Source organism: Chiloscyllium plagiosum, unplaced genomic scaffold (assembly GCF_037043375.1).
Source record: "Chiloscyllium plagiosum isolate Xiang-an unplaced genomic scaffold, Cpla_swu_hap1 HiC_scaffold_4, whole genome shotgun sequence".
Taxonomy (NCBI): Eukaryota; Metazoa; Chordata; class Chondrichthyes; order Orectolobiformes; family Hemiscylliidae; genus Chiloscyllium; species Chiloscyllium plagiosum.
The window spans coordinates 42,513,182-42,531,362 of record NW_028270142.1 but is presented as its reverse complement, the minus strand read 5'-3'; the positions used below and the strand labels follow the sequence as shown (position 1 = coordinate 42,531,362).

At 53.6% G+C, this 18,181-nt stretch overlaps 2 protein-coding genes across 6 annotated transcripts in view; one reads left to right on the top strand and one right to left on the bottom strand.

The window, feature by feature from the left end:
* The window catches only part of LOC122549248 (zinc transporter ZIP6-like), a 40,636-nt gene extending 30,067 nt beyond the window's left edge, over window positions 1-10,569 (bottom strand). The window contains exon 1 of one of the 2 annotated variants that reach the window (XM_087986186.1): window positions 10,527-10,569. The gene's annotated coding sequence lies outside the window, so the exon portion shown is untranslated. Of the gene's footprint in view, window positions 1-487; window positions 839-10,526 lie in introns of those variants that run through there. The other variant, XM_087986187.1, reaches the window with a different exon arrangement.
* A 2,816-nt stretch (window positions 10,570-13,385) lies between these two features.
* cnot10 (CCR4-NOT transcription complex, subunit 10) overlaps window positions 13,386-18,181 on the top strand; it is a 31,791-nt gene continuing 26,995 nt past the window's right edge. For all 4 annotated transcript variants that reach the window (XM_043688736.2, XM_043688734.2, XM_043688735.2 and 1 more), the window contains exons 1-4: window positions 13,386-13,523; window positions 15,005-15,102; window positions 16,040-16,201; window positions 17,932-18,082. In XM_043688736.2, coding sequence (XP_043544671.1) covers window positions 13,484-13,523; window positions 15,005-15,102; window positions 16,040-16,201; window positions 17,932-18,082 — 451 coding nt within the window. In that variant the 5' untranslated portion in view covers window positions 13,386-13,483. The remainder of the gene's footprint in view (window positions 13,524-15,004; window positions 15,103-16,039; window positions 16,202-17,931; window positions 18,083-18,181) is intronic.

Below are 18,181 nucleotides of genomic sequence, written 5' to 3'. Positions count from 1 at the left end.
CAACATGTTCAATTCCAGTCCAATTGTAATCAGTGCTCATAAACTTTAGATCTACCTCTTCCTGTCCTCTGGCAGTGCACTAATGTTTTACTCATAATATAATAGGGCTATAATTGACCATAATTATAATAGCTAGTGTTGTGCAATAAATTCTGACCTTCCCTGCAACACCTACATCCTGAGAACAATTCTTCACAACCATAAAAATGGCTACTGCTCAGTGTAGTTAAATAAATTCTTATATTTAAACAACTGGTGATATTCAGCCTGCTAAAAACTGGTTGTTATTAAATTCACTGTTTTTGGGAGCCTGCTGCGTGCAAATTGCATGGCATGTTTCTTCCATCACAGCAGTGTCTACTTTTCACAAAGTCCTTCATAGGCAGCTAAGCACTCCAAAACATCCTGAAGACATGGAAAACAGTTTGGAATGTAAATGTTTCCTTCCAGCCTTTCAGTCACCGAGGTTTTGCCACCTTCCTCATACCTTTAATACTGCCTCCAGCGTTCACTCCCCTCCCCTTCTGATCCACCTCACACACCAAAATCCCAAACCTTACTTTTCACTATTCCGTTAAGCCAAAAATACCAGGATTAAAACTTTAGAGAGTAAGCCTCACATTAAATATTGTTCTAATCACTATATTTAATATTGCCCATTGCCACTTCATTATCCTAAATATCCTATTCACTAGGCTTTCCAGTCCCAATTTCACTCCCCATTCCCTCCTTGCTGCTGGAGTCCGAGGTCAAAACAGGTAGAGGCCCTGGAGAAGAGGCTCAAAAACCACGAGAACTAGGGACCCTAACTCACCTCACCCTCCTTCTTTCTCATTCCCTCTGGCTGTTAATTGACCACTTCCCTATCAATGACACTCACTCACCTCCTCTCCCTGCACCTCTCTCACAAACTGACTATCCCTTCCTCACCCCTCCCCCAGACAGTCAGTGACCCCTCACTCTCCCCAATCCCCCCCCCCACTGGACAGTCACTGACCCCTCCCCCCACAGACACCTCACACCCCCGTCCCCGCCTGAACACTCACTGACCCCTCACATCCACCTCCCCACCTGGACACTCACTGACCCCTCACACCCCTCCTCCTCCCCCCCCGCCAGACACTCACTGACCCTTCACACCCCTCTTCCCCCCCCCCGCCAGACACTCACTGACCCTTCACATCGCCCTCGCCCCAGACACTCACTGACCCCTCACACTCCCCTCCCTGCCCGGACACTCACTGACACCTCATATCACCCTCCCCCGGACACTCACTGACCCCTCACAGCCCTCCTCCCCCACCCGGACACTCACTGACCCCTCATATCCCCCACCCTGCCCGAACACTCACTGACCCCTCACACCCCTCCTCATCCCCCATCCAGACACTCACTAACCCCTCATATCCCCCACCCTGCCCGAACACTCACTGACCCCTCACACCCCTCCTCATCCCCCATCCAGACACTCACTGACCCCTCACACCCCCCTCCCCGCCCGGACACTCACTGACACCTCACAATCCCCTCCTCCCGGACACTCACTGACCCCTCACACCCCTCCTCCCCCACCCGAACACTCACTGACCCCTCACATCCTCCTCTCCCCCATGACACTCACTGACACCTCACATCCCCCCGCACCCTGGACCCCACACATCCCCCTGCCCCCCCAGACACTCACTGACACCTCACACCCCCCTCCCCGCCCAGACAGTCACTGACCTCTCATCCCCATGGCACTCACTGACCCCTCACATCCCCCTCCCCCGGACACGCACTGGCCCCTCACACTCCTCCTCCCACACCCGGACACTCATTGACCCCTCACATCCCCCTCTCCACCCGGACACTCACTGACCCCTCACATCACCCCCTCACCCCCACGACATTCACTGACCCCTCACCCCCCCCTCCCGGTCCGGACACTCACTGACCCCTCACATCCCCCTCCCCGCCCGGACACTCACTGACCCCTCACATCCCCCTCCCCGCCCGGACACTCACTGACGCCTCACATCCCCCTCCCCGCCCGGACACTCACTGACCCCTCACATCCCCCTCCCCGCCCGGACACTCACTGACCCCTCACATCCCCCTCCCCGCCCGGACACTCACTGACCCCTCACATCCCCCTCCCCGCCCGGACACTCACTGACCCCTCACATCCCCCTCCCCGCCCGGACACTCACTGACCCCTCACATCCCCCTCCCTGCCCGGACACTCACTGACCCCCCACACTCCTCCTCCCCCCGGACACGCACTGATCCCTCAGATCCCCCTGCGCCCAGACACTCACTGACCCCTCACATCCCCCTGCCCCCAGACACTCACTGACACCTCACACCCCCTCCCCGCCCGGACACTCACTGACCTCACATCCCCACGACACTCACTGACCCCTCACATCCACCTTCCCCCCACCATCCCGAACACTCACTGATCCCTCACATCCCCCCTCACCCCCACGACACTCACTGACACCTCACATCCCTCCTCCCACCCCAGACACTCACTGACCCCTCACGCTCCTCCTCCCACCCCAGACACTCACTGACCCCTCACACTCCTCCTCCCACCCCAGACACTCACTGACCCCTCACACTCCTCCTCCCCTACCCAGACACTCACTGACCCCTCACACTCCTCCTCCCCTACCCAGACACTCACTGACCCCTCACATCCCCCCTCAACCCCACAACACTCACTGACCCCTCACATTCGCCCTCACCCCCACCGGACACACACTGACCCCTCACATCCCACGCCCCACCAGAAACTCACTGATCCCTCACACTCCTCCTCCCTCCAGACACTCACTGACCCCTCACCTTCCTCCCCGCCCGGACACTCATTGACACCTCACATCCCTCTCCCCCGGGACTCACACTGACCTCTCACACCTCACCCCACCCCTAACCCAGACACTCACTGACCCCTCACACCCCTCCTCCCCCCCAGACACACACTGACCCCTCTCACTCTCTCCCCACCACCCCCTCGGATACTCAGTGACCCCTCACATCCCCCTCCCCGAGGAACTCACAGACCCCTCACATCCCCCTCCCCGCCCGGACACTCACTGACCCCTCACATCCCCACTCACCCCAACGACACTCACTGACACCTCACACCTCCCTCCCCACCCGGACACTCACTGACCTCTCACATCCCCACGACACCCACTGACCCCTCACAGTCCCCTTCCCCCCACCCCACACCGAACACTCACTGACCGCTCAGACCCCTCCTCCTTGGCCTCCCCAGACACTCTGATCGCTCACATCCCCCTCCCCGCCCAGACACTCACTGACACCCACACCCCTCCTCCACCCGGACACTCACTGACCCCTCACATCACCCACACCCCTCCTCCAGGACACTCACTGACCCCTCACATCCCCCTCCCCCCAGACACTCACTGACCCCTCACATCCCCCTCCCCCCAGACACTCACTGACCCCTCACATCCCCCCTCACCCCCACGACACCCACTGACCCCTCACAGTCCCCTTCCCCCCGCAACACCGAACACTCACTGACCCCTCAGACTCCTCCTCCTTGGGCTCCCCAGACACTCACTGACCACTCACATCCCCCTCCCCGCCCAGACACTCACTGACACCTCACACCCCTTCTCCCCCCGGACACTCACTGCTCCCTCACACCCTCCCCACCCGCCAATCCCCGGACACTCACTGACCCCTCACATCCCCCCTCCCCCCGGTCTCACACTGACCCCTCACATCCCCCCTCCCCCCGGATACTCACTGACCCCTCACATCCCCCCGGACACTCAATGACCCCTCACATCCCCCCCCCGGACACTCACTGACCCCTCACATTCCCCTCACCCCCGGACACTCACTGACCCCTCACATTCCCCTCACCCCCGGACACTCACTGACTCCTCACATTCCCCTCACCCCCGGACACTCACTGACCCCTCACATCCCCCCGCCCCCCCGGACACTCACTGACCCCTCACATCCCCCCGCCCCCCCGGACACTCACTGACCCCTCACATCCCCCCGCCCCCCGGGACACTCACTGACCCCTCACATCCCCCCCCCACCCCGGACACTCACTGACCCCTCACATCCACCCGGACACTCACTGACCCGTCACATCCCTCCGCCCCCCCGACACTCACTGACCCCTCACATCCCCCCTCTCCCAGGACACTCAATGACCCCTCACATCCCCCCGCCCCCTGGTCTCTCACTGACCCCTCACATCCCCCCGGACACTCACTGACCCCTCACATTCCCCTCACCCCCCGGACACTCACTGACCCCTCACATTCCCCCCCCCCTCCCCGGACACTCACTGACCCCTCACATTCCCCTCACCCCCGGACACTCACTGACCCCTCACAATCCCCTCACCCCCGGAGACTCACTGACCCCTCACATCCCCCCCCCCGGACACTCACTGACCCCTCACATTCCCCTCACCCCCGGACACTCACTGACCCCTGACATACCCCCCCGGACACTCACTGACCCCTCACATTCCCTTCACCCCCGGACACTCACTGACCCCTCACATCCCCCCCCGACACTCACTGACCCCTGACATTCCCCCCCCCCCGGACACTCACTGACCCCTCACATCCCCCCGGACACTCACTGACCCCTCACATCCCTCCCCCGGACACTCACTGACCCCTCACATTGCCCTCACCCCCGGACACTCACTGACCCCTCACATTCCCCTCACCCCCGGACACTCACTGACCCCTCACATCCCCCCGCCCACTCACTGACCCCTCACATCCCCCCCCCGGACACTCACTGACCCCTCACATCCCCCCCCTGGACACTCACTGACCCCGCACATCTCCCCCTCCCCGGACACTCACTGACCCCTCACATTCCCCTCACTCCCGGACACTCACTGACCCCTCACATGCCCCTCACCCTCACTGACCCCTGACATTCCCCTCCCCCGGACACTCACTGACCCCTCACATTCCCCTCACCCCCGGACACTCACTGACCCCTCACATTCCCCTCACCCCCGGACACTCACTGACCCCTCACATTCCCCTCACCCCCGGACACTCACTGACCCCTCACATTCCCCTCACCCCCGGACACTCACTGACCCCTCACATTCCCCTCACCCCCGGACACTCACTGACCCCTCACATTCCCCCGGAGATTCACTGACCCCTCACATCCCCCACCCGGACACTCACTGACCCCTCACATCCCCCCCCTGGACACTCACTGACCCCGCACATCTCCCCCTCCCCGGACACTCACTGACCCCTCACATTCCCCTCACTCCCGGACACTCACTGACCCCTCACATGCCCCTCACCCTCACTGACCCCTGACATTCCCCTCCCCCGGACACTCACTGACCCCTCACATTCCCCTCACCCCCGGACACTCACTGACCCCTGACATTCTCCCCCCCCCCCCCCCCCCCGGACACTCACTGACCCCTCACATTCCCTTCACCCCCAGACACTCACTGACCCCTGACATTCCCCCCCGGACACTCACTGACCCCTCACATTCCCTTCACCCCCGGACACTCACTGACCCCTCACATTCCCTTCACCCCCGGACACTCAATGACCCCTCACATTCCCCTCACCCCCGGACAGTCACTGACCCCTCACATTCCCCTCACCCCCGGACAGTCACTGACCCCTCACATTCCCCTCACCCCCGGACAGTCACTGACCCCTCACATTCCCCTCACCCCCGGACACTCACTGACCCCTCACATTCCCCTCACCCCCGGACACTCACTGACCCCTCACATTCCCCTCACCCCCGGACACTCACTGACCCCTCACATTCCCCTCACCCCCGGACACTCACTGACCCCTCACATTCCCCTCACCCCCGGACACTCACTGACCCCTCACATTCCCCTCACCCCCGGACACTCACTGACCCCTCACATTCCCCTCACCCCCGGACACTCACTGACCCCTCACATTCCCCTCACACCCGGACACTCACTGACCCCTCACATCCCCCCGGACACTCACTGACCCCTCACATCCCCCCGGACACTCACTGACCCCTCACATCCACCCCCAGGACACTCACTGACCCCTCACATTCCCCTCACCCCCGGACACTCACTGACCCCTCACATTCCCCTCACCCCCGGACACTCACTGACCCCTCACATTCCCCTCACCCCCGGACACTCACTGACCCCTCACATTCCCCTCACCCCCGGACACTCACTGACCCCTCACATTCCCCTCACCCCCGGACACTCACTGACCCCTCACATCCCCCCCCCCGGACACTCACTGACCCCTCACATCCCCCCCCCGGACACTCACTGACCCCTCACATTCCCCCCCCCCCCCCCCCGACACTCACTGACCCCTCACATTCCCCTCACCCCCGGACACTCACTGACCCCTCACATTCCCCTCACCCCCGGACACTCACTGACCCCTCACATTCCCCCGGAGACTCACTGACCCCTCACATCCCCCCGGACACTCACTGACCCCTCACATCCCCCCCCCGGACACTCACTGACCCCTCACATCACCCCCTCTCCGGACACTCACTGACCCCTCACATCACCCCCTCTCCGGACACTCACTGACCCCTCACATTCTCCCCCCCCCCCCCCCGGACACTCACTGACCCCTCACATCTCCCCCTCCCCGGACACTCACTGACCCCTCACATTCCCTTCACCCCCGGACACTCACTGACCCCTCACATTCCCTTCACCCCCGGACACTCACTGACCCCTCACATTCCCTTCACCTCCGGACACTCAATGACCCCTCACATTCCCCTCACCCCCGGACAGTCACTGACCCCTCACATTCCCCTCACCCCCGGACAGTCACTGACCTCTCACATTCCCCTCACCCCCGGACACTCACTGACCTCTCACATTCCCCTCACCCCCGGACAGTCACTGACCCCTCACATTCCCCTCACCCCCGGACACTCACTGACCCCTCACATTCCCCTCACCCCCGGACACTCACTGACCCCTCACATTCCCCTCACCCCCGGACACTCACTGACCCCTCACATTCCCCTCACCCCCGGACACTCACTGACCCCTCACATTCCCCTCACCCCCGGACACTCACTGACCCCTCACATTCCCCTCACCCCCGGACACTCACTGACCCCTCACATTCCCTTCACCCCCGGACACTCACTGACCCCTCACATTCCCCTCACCCCCGGACACTCACTGACCCCTCACATTCCCCTCACCCCCGGACACTCACTGACCCCTCACATCCCCCCGCCCACTCACTGACTCCTCACATCCCCCCCCCCCCCCCCGGACACTCACTTACCCCTCACATTCCCCTCACCCCCGGACACTCACTGACCCCTCACATCCCCCCGGACACTCACTGACCCCTCACATCCCCCCCCCGGACACTCACTGACCCCTCACATCCCCCCCCCCCGGACACTCACTGACCCCTCACATTCCCCCCCCCCCCGACACTCACTGACCCCTCACATTCCCCTCACCCCCGGACACTCACTGACCCCTCACATTCCCCTCACCCCTGGACACTCACTGACCCCTCACATTCCCCTCACCCCCGGACACTCACTGACCCCTCACATTCCCCTCACCCCCGGACACTCACTGACCCCTCACATTCCCCTCACCCCCGGACACTCACTGACCCCTCACATTCCCCTCACCCCCGGACACTCACTGACCCCTCACATTCCCCTCACCCCCGGACACTCACTGACCCCTCACATTCCCCTCACCCCCGGACACTCACTGACCCCTCACATTCCCCTCACCCCCGGACACTCACTGACCCCTCACATTCCCCCGGAGATTCACTGACCCCTCACATCCCCCCCCTGGACACTCACTGACCCCTCACATCTCCCCCTCCCCGGACACTCACTGACCCCTCACATTCCCCCCCCCCGGACACTCACTGACCCCTCACATTCCCTTCACCCCCGGACACTCACTGACCCCTCACATCCCCCCCCCCCCGGACACTCACTGACCCCTGACATTCCCCCCCCCCCCCGGACACTCACTGACCCCTGACATTCCCACCCCCCCGGACATTCACTGACCCCTCACATTCCCTTCACCCCCGGACACTCACTGACCCCTCACATTCCCCTCACCCCCGGACACTCACTGACCCCTCACATTCCCCCCCCGGACACTCACTGACCCCTCACATTCCCCTCACCCCCGGACACTCACTGACCCCTCACATTCCCCCCCCGGACACTCACTGACCCCTCACATCCCTCCGCCCCCGGACACTCACTGACCCCTCACATCCCTCCGCCCCCGGACACTCACTGACCCCTCACCCCCCGGACACTCACTGACCCCTCACCCCCCCGGACACTCACTGACCCCTCACTCCCCCCGGACACTCACTGACCCCTCACTCCCCCCGCCCCCTGGTCTCTCACTGACCCCTGACATTCCCCCCCCCCCCCCCCCGGACACTCACTGACCCCTCACATTCCCCACACCCCCGGACACTCACTGACCCCTCACATTCCCCTCACCCCCGGACACTCACTGACCCCTCACACCCCCCCCCGGACACTCACTGACCCCTCACATCCCCCCCCGGACACTCACTGACCCCTCACATTCCCCCGGAGATTCACTGACCCCTCACATCCCCCCCCTGGACACTCACTGACCCCTCACATCTCCCCCTCCCCGGACACTCACTGACCCCTCACATTCCCCCCCCCCGGACACTCACTGACCCCTCACATTCCCTTCACCCCCGGACACTCACTGACCCCTCACATCCCCCCCCCCCCGGACACTCACTGACCCCTGACATTCCCCCCCCCCCCGGACACTCACTGACCCCTGACATTCCCACCCCCCCGGACACTCACTGACCCCTCACATTCCCTTCACCCCCGGACACTCACTGACCCCTCACATTCCCCTCACCCCCGGACACTCACTGACCCCTCACATTCCCCCCCCGGACACTCACTGACCCCTCACATTCCCCTCACCCCCGGACACTCACTGACCCCTCACATTCCCCCCCCGGACACTCACTGACCCCTCACATCCCTCCGCCCCCGGACACTCACTGACCCCTCACATCCCTCCGCCCCCGGACACTCACTGACCCCTCACCCCCCGGACACTCACTGACCCCTCACCCCCCCGGACACTCACTGACCCCTCACTCCCCCCGGACACTCACTGACCCCTCACTCCCCCCGCCCCCTGGTCTCTCACTGACCCCTGACATTCCCCCCCCCCCCCCCCCGGACACTCACTGACCCCTCACATTCCCCTCACCCCCGGACACTCACTGACCCCTCACATTCCCCTCACCCCCGGACACTCACTGACCCCTCACATCCCCCCCCGGACACTCACTGACCCCTCACATTCCCCTCACCCCCGGACACTCACTGACCCCTGACATTTCTCCCCCCCCCCCCCGGACACTCACTGACCCCTCACATTCCCCTCACCCCCGGACACTCACTGACCCCTCACATGCCCCTCACCCCCGGACACTCACTGACCCCTGACATTCCCCTCCCCCGGACACTCACTGACCCCTCACATTCCCCTCACCCCCGGACACTCAATGACCCCTCACATTCCCCTCACCCCCGGACACTCACTGACCCCTCACATCCCCCCCCCCCCCCCCCGGACACTCACTGACCCCTCACATTCCCCTCACCCCCGGACACTCACTGACCCCTCACATTCCCCTCACCCCCGGACACTCACTGACCCCTCACATTCCCCTCACCCCCGGACACTCACTGACCCCTCACATTCCCCTCACCCCCGGACACTCACTGACCCCTCACATTCCCCTCACCCCCGGACACTCACTGACCCCTCACATTCCCCTCACCCCCGGACACTCACTGACCCCTCACATTCCCCTCACCCCCGGACACTCACTGACCCCTCACATCCCCCCGGACACTCACTGACCCCTCACATTCCCCTCACCCCCGGACACTCACTGACCCCTCACATTCCCCTCACCCCCGGACACTCACTGACCCCTCACATTCCCCTCACCCCCGGACACTCACTGACCCCTCACATTCCCCTCACCCCCGGACACTCACTGACCCCTCACATTCCCCTCACCCCCGGACACTCACTGACCCCTCACATTCCCCTCACCCCCGGACACTCACTGACCCCTCACATTCCCCTCACCCCCGGACACTCACTGACCCCTCACATTCCCCCCCCGGACACTCACTGACCCCTCACATCCCCCCCCGGACACACACTGACCCCTCCTGCTCTCCCTCCCGGACACTCACTGACCCCTCACATTCCCCCCCCGGACACTCACTGACCCCTCACATCCCCCCCCGACACTCACTGACCCCTCACATCCCCCCCCGGACACACACTGACCCCTCACATCCGCCCCCCGGACACACACTGACCCCTCACATCCCCCCCCGGACACACACTGACCCCTCACATCCGCCCCCCGGACACACACTGACCCCTCCTCCTCTCCCTCCCGGACACTCACTGTTTTCTCTTTCTCTCCGGACACTGAACGTTAAACGCGTGGACTCGCGATCCCGCGCAGTCGCAATGGCATCGTCTCAGCAGCGGCGCCCGGTGTTAGTGACTGGAACTGCTGCGGCGCCAGAACAAAGAGGTCTGGAAGACAGGTCAAACAGAGGGACTGTTATGGAGAGGGAGTGCAAGTGTGACTGTTCGAGAGAAAGGCTAGACAGAATGACTAATAGGTTGAATATTAGAGACCTAAAAATTAAGGGTTAGAGAGTGACTATTGGACAGAGAAGCCCAGAAAGAAGGGGCTAGAGAGAGAAAAGTCAAGAGACAGTGACTACCAGAGAGGCCCAAAGAAAATAAACTAGTTAAGTGACCCACAGGGAGAGAGAAAATGTAATACACAGACATTGACCTGGATAAAGTAAGCTATACAAAGTAACTCAAAAAAAAAGAGCTGGCGAGAGTGATTGTTAGGAAGAGGGACCCACGGACAGAATCATAGAATTTTTCAGCACAGAAGAAAGCTATTCAGCCCATTGTGTGTGCACTGGTTCAAGAAAGAGGTAGTCTCATTATCCAGCCCTATCTCCATTGCCCTGTATGTTCATGTACATAAATACATGTCCAATTTGATTTTTGAAAGCACCTATGGAATCTGCCTCCAACACTCTCCCAGGCAGCATATGCCAAATCCTAACAACTCTCTGAGTAAAAATGTTTCTCCTCATTTCTCTCCTGGTTCCCTTGCTGATAATCTTGAGATTGTGACTTGTCATTACTGACATCAAACAATGGAAACAATATCCTTCTTTACCTTGTCAAAATTGTTCATAAATTTGATTACCTCAAAAATTCAACTCTTTGTCTTCTCTGCTGCAAGAAGAGTAAGTCCAATTTCTCAAATCATTCCTTCTATATACTTTCTGTCATTTCTGGTAACATTCTAGTAAATTGCCTTAGCACTCCCTCCAGGGCTTTAATACCCTTCCTTTAATAAGGTGCTCAGAACTGAACATTATGGTTCCAAATATGGTCTGACCAATGATTTGTGGAGGTGTATTACTACTTCCCTGCTTTTATACTCTATACCTCTATTTATAAACCAAAAGATCCTATAAGCCTTCTTAACAACTGTTCCAACTCACCTGTCCACTTTCACTTGAACCCCTAATGTCCCTCTGTTCCTGTACTCCCGTAAAGTTATACCATTGAACCTGTGATGTCTCTCAAGTTTCTTCTACGCGTCACTTCACATTGCTATGCATTGAAATTCATCTTCGAGGCTTCTGTCCAGTTTGCCAATTTGTCATTGTCTCTCTGAGGTCATCTTTACAATTTGTTATTCTGTTTAAGTAAGTATAAAATGCAAATACAGAGATGTTAACCTCAGCATGCATCTCCAAGTCATTTATTAACATCAGAAAAGTCAAGGGTCCTTGCACCAGTCTCTTGGGAATATGACTACTGGAGTCCAGACTTGTCTTTTGTCTGAAAAATACCCTCTGTAACTACCCTCTGTTTCCTATCATTTAGCATGGAGAGTGGCCCAGAGAGAAAGAGAGACTAACACATAGAGAGACTGTGACCCACACAAAATAAGCCATAGACAGCATGATCCATGGAGAGAGCATGATCCATAATGAGAGACTAAGAGTGACCCAGTTGGACCGAAAAGAGAAAGTTATAGTTACCCATAGAATCTGACACAGTGAGTGAATGACAGAGTGGCCGAAATGCTGATAGTCCAAGTCACTGATCCCAACCCCTTCTTACTTAGATTAGATTACTTACAGTGTGGAAACAGGCCCTTCGGCCCAACAAGTCCACACCAACCCAGCGAAGCGCAACCCATCCAGACTCATTCCCCTACATTTACCCCTTCACCTAACACTACGGGCAATTTAGCATGGCCAATTCACCTAACCTGCACATTTTTGGATTGTGGGAGGAAACCGGAGCAGCTGGAGGAAACCCACGCAGACGCGGGGAGAATGTGCAAGCTCCACACGGAGAGTCGCCTGAGACAGGAATTGAACTCGGGTCTCTAACGCTGTGAGGTAGCAATACTAATCACCATGCTGCCCATGAACCTTACTGCCATCCCAACATATAGCACTTTTAATGTTTATATTTGCATTTATCTGTCCAATTGCATGTAAGTCCTCCCTTGTGACCCACATTGGAATTTACGTTTTACATGTCTGCAGAATTAAACCTAGAATTGTTTTCTGTTTACAGCTCATTCATATGAAGTAGAAATAGTATTGACTACCCTCTCCGCATTATTCTCAGGATAAGGGTTTGGATACTTCTTCATTCAAAGGTTTGCAATCTTTAGTATTACCTATAAATTTATTCAGCACGTTGTCTCAAACGCATTCTATATCTCATCCTGGTCATGTTATTTAATGTTTTGTTTCTAAATTTATATTTCCCATCCCACTGTCCAACAGAAACGTCCTCATCTTGGTTTTAATTAATAATTTATATGAAAATCAAGTATATAGTTGAGATTTTATTTGTAATATTTTCGAAGTTCTCCCTTTTCCACTATGAAACCCACCCATTAAACTGCTAGAGCAGATAAACAGTATTATCCTTAAGACTCTTTATTAAAGATAAAGAGTACTTTATTCAGGAATTGGTGTGATGCACGGCTAATGGGTCCACTATGGCACTATATCAAATGTAATATCACCACAGGGTCAAATGCATCAATTATATGTACTGTTTTTGCAATCTATTCTATACGCCTTGCAATATTTGATAGTCCCCGGGGTGCAGCTTACAACATCATTTACCTATACCGTAATGTGATGAATAGTGAAGATGCTACAGGAAGTGACGCTCAATAGATGCGCCTGGCTTACTGATTTCCGGAGGGGCCTCGGGAAGTCGGCACGTCACCTCAGCCGGCTTCGGGGCTAGAGCTCCTTCCCCATTGCGGGGAGGGGGGGAGGGAGGTGAATGGGAGTCATGTCGGAACCTTGTGCGGCGAGTAATGGAGGTGAGGGAGGCACCTGGAGTCGGGTCAAGAAAGGAGTAACATCGCCCGCCCGTGCCCTGGGTTGTGTGTACTGTACACCTGTGGTTTTTGGAATGGGGGGGAGGTGTTGAAGGACACAGTTGAGTTTTGGAGGCGGTGAATTGATTTCAGTCTAGAATCTAAAATCCATTCGTTTAGTCAGAAAGCAGTGGGAGTCTGGACCTCGCTGTCTCAAAGGATGGTAGATCTCACAAGGCTTTAAAAGTATTTCGATATTCATGTACTGGAACCAAAGAGGACTATGCACTAAGTGATCGAAAGTGGATTGGACTGGATAACTCTATTCGGACCAAATGGCCTCATTCTGTGCCATAAGTTGTTTGACTTTTTTTTCCAATAAATCATAGGGTAATGGCAAAAAGAATGCTATTCCATCTGCTTAGTGACAGAGTAAGCAGGTTAAGAAACATTGAGATTGTTTAAGATTTTGAATTAAACTGAAGTTTTCTGCAAAATATGCTGATGTGCATAAATTGTAACAATGGTTTGGCACAGTGGCACAGTGATTACCACTGCAGCCTCACAGTGCCAGGGACTTGGGTTCAATTCCAGCCTCGGGCAATTGTCTCTGTGGAGTTTGCACATTCTCCCTGTGACTGTGTGGGTTTCTGCTGGGTGCTTCAATTTCCTCCCTCAATCCAAAGATGTATAAGTTAGGTGCGTTAGCCATGGGAAATGCAGGGTTAAAGGGATAGGTTGGGATGGGTCTGGGTAGGGTGCTCTTTGGAGGGTTGGTGTGGACTTGTTGGGCCGAATGGCCTGTTTCCACACTGAGAATTCTATACACAAATCGGTTCTGTTATAATGCGTGATTCTTCAACGCAAATTGGCTTTAACACTATTGAAGAATTTGGACCATTTTTTGTAGAACGTGAACTTTCCATAACTGTATTGGTTATAATTGGTCCCATTAATTTAAATGGCACAGCTATTGAATGATTTTCTTATAGTGTGTGATCGCATGAGACAGAGCTATCACATTATATCAGAACCAATTATATTCTATATATAATCTTCTGTGCCAACCAAAACTCTTCACTGAAACTCTCTATCCTGATTACCTCCCAATTGCTTTTGTTGTTATCTAATTTCTTTCAAAATATTTATTCACTACCTTTCTAAATAAGTTGTTGTTTTGATCATGATTTGTGGTTATACTCTCTGGGTTTTGTAGACGAAGAGGTGATCTAATTGGAACATATATAATTCTGATAGGGTATGGGCTGAGAAGCTGTTTCTCCCTGGGCTGTGTAATCCCAGGATAAGATATCAGTTTGTGAATGAGATGAAAAATTCATTAACTTTTGCAGAAGCTTTAGACTGATTTTAGCTAAGTTTCCATTAGTGGTTCTAAAAATCTGTCATTTCCCCTGAATACGAAGAAAAAAATTGTCATATGAAAAACAGATATGCAAAATAAATGTCTTTGCTTTGTGTTGTAGATCAGAATACTGATGTGAAAACAGAGAGTAATTCTCTTTCTTCAGGAGTTGCTGACCATGTTAAGGAGCTTGCAAACAATGCTTATCAGGCTTACACAGTAAGTATTAGATCATAAAGAGTTACCATGAAATTGAGTTTACTGTAGGGCCAAGACAATGGCAGCATTTCTTTTCCATTAATTGAATTTCATGGCCAGTTAATTTTTGTTGCGAGCTTTTGAATTGCTATGATTACTACCATCTTCCACACTGTTTGTGTCAACAGAAAAAAAAAAGACTGTTCTATAATCTGAAACTTAATGCCTGAAGTGTGATATGTGAGGAAATGTCATGGTACTGTTATTCTTTACACCATTTAAGCAAATGAATTCAGCTCCCTTTTCTATGTATTACACATGCAGCACCAGTTAGGTTTATTTCCATGCAAATAGCACTGAATGAAACAGTCACAAAGTAATTGCAAATTTTGTACTATATCATGAAGTTGCTCGTCAGAATGTTTGGACCAGATGATCATAATGTGGAATTTTCTGCAGCTACCAGTTGTTATTGCAATGTGATAATGGGTAGAAAACAAGATAATGCACACCATCTATTTTTGAGTCCGAGTAAAAAAGTGATTGGAGGTTCTTGGAGTGCAGTGGTAGTGTCCTCACCTCTGAGCCAGGATGCTTGGGTTCAAGTCTACCTGCTCCAGAGGTGTGTAATAACATCTGTGTCATGTTGAGTCAAAATATCTAAAAAGGATAATTGTTCAAGTTAGCTTATTTGAAGTGTTAATGGAAAAGGGAATGAGAATTTATCATTTCAGGTATGACAGAATTTTTCAGTTGTTATCAGAATGCCAGGTCACAATGTCATTGTTTGCTGAAAGATCAACTGCTGCACTTTTGTTTGTTTTCCTTCCTCTAACAACATCCTGCATACTGTACTATATTAAAACTGCATCAGTGTTTATTCGGAGTGTATGAAGCTCCAGAAAATTGCTGCAAATCACAGTTTTGTTTATGCATGCTTTCTTACAATTTTCCATAGGCAGGACAGTTTGACACTTGTCTGCAATATCTGGGTCATTTGCAAGAGCTGAACAAAGATGATTACAAAATATCTCTGAATAAAGCAGTGGCAGAGTTCTACAAAAATGGACAGACTTTGACAGATACCTTGAGACAGACTCTTAACCTGTTGAAAAATCAGGTAAGACTGAAAAACCACAGAAGTCGTTTTAATTCTTGTCTGATCTACATAAAATGTTAGTAAAGAAAGACCTTTGAGGCATCTCCCCAAAAAGGCATTTTTGTTTGGAACCAACATCTCAATGTTTGATTTAATAGCTTGCTACCCTATAGTCACTGCAATCTCATTGTTAATTCACTTTTGGTTTCTCGCATCAATTACTATTTTTCATCAAATGGTCTTTGCCTTTTCCTAATCCACACACTTAACAATTTGAAACTCTTCACAATGTGGTTAATATTCCCCTGTCAGTTGGTACAATCTGCATTCTCAAACATTTAGAATTGCAAAATTGTAACAGAACTTGGCTCTTCAGTTTGTGTTGCCTTTGGCATGCATGTTCCTGCTTGAAGCTGAGATGCAAAAGAATTTCCCCTCTGAATGCCCAAAGTCTTTGGAATGCTCTTCCCCAGAGAGCAGTGGAGGCCAGGTCATTGAATATGTTCAAGCTGTGTTAGACAATTTTTTGATCAACAAGGGAGTCTAAGGTTGAAGGATAGTCAGGAAAGTAGAGTTAAGGTCACAATAGGATTAACCCTGATTTTATTAAATGAGCAGCCTTGAGGGGCGAAATGACCCACTCCTATTTATTATGCTCTTATCTGTCTTAAACTGAGCTTCTTTTCCAATCTTTCTTCACATCCTTTCAGTTGCTTTAAAATATTTTCAAATACTCTCTCATTTCAAAGGAAGTTCTATTAAATCTCTGCCTCCAGCTTGCATATGCTTGTTTTCTCCCAGTGATGATCATAGACAATAGGTGCAGGAGTAGACCATTCTGCCCTTCGAGCCTGCACCACCATTCATTATGATCATGGCTGATCATCCTCAATCAGTATCCTGTTCCTGCCTTATCTCCATAACCCTTGATTCCACTATCCTTGAGAGCTCTATCCAACTCTTTCTTAAACAAATCTAGAGACTGGGCCTCCACTGCCTACTGGGGCAGAGCATTCCACACACCCACCACTCTCTGGGTGAATGAGTTTCTCCTCATCTCTGTCCTAAATGGCCTACCCCTTGTTTTTTAAGCTGTGTCCTCTGGTTTGGGACTCACCCATCAGCTGAAACATGTCTCCAGAGTGTCCATTCCTTTAATAATCTTATACGTCTCAATCAGATCCCCTCTCAGTCTTCTAAACTCAAGGGTATACAAGCCCAGTCGCTCCAATCTTTCAACATAAGATAGTCCCGCCATTCCAGGAATTGACCTCGTGAACCTACGCTGCACTCCCTCAATAGCCAGAACGTCTTTCCTCAAATTTGGAGCCCAGAACTGCACACAATATTCCAGGTGCGGTCTCGCCACAAATTGTTTCCCTGTTGGATCGGGCAGTAGTATTTTTTGACAATATTCTGAAAATAGGAAGATGAGGAGAGGCTGAGGGGGATCATTTGGTGATTGCATTATGAGTAAATAACGAATTAGCGGTAATTTTGGATAGTAGGGTGAAGGGCTGGAGAACTAGTTGGGCTATGAATTGTCTTGTGAGGTGGTTAGACTGAAGAAGTCAACGAGTGGATGGGACTCAGGGTTTGGAAGTAGAATTTGAGGGTGGGAAAGAATGCTGAGGAGAATTACTGTGGGAGACCTTTCAATGCATCAGGAGTTCTTTCTTGGATGCAAATTGAAAATGAGAGTGTTAATTTGAAGTACTTATTTGGGTTATGTCTCTATTGGGTTGTTTTAGGTGCATTCCACAGTTGAAGAAATGGATGGACTGGATGATGTTGAGAACAGCATGCTTTATTATAATCAAGCAATCATTCTTTACCATCTCCGCCAGTACACTGAAGCTATATCAATTGGAGAAAAACTCTACCAATTCATAGAGCCTTTTGGTAGGTAGTTCTTGTTCACTCTACTTGGTTATATATCAATAGGATTGATTTAGTCATGGTGCTTAAATATCTGTGTTCTTTTAATACTTTTACTGTCTT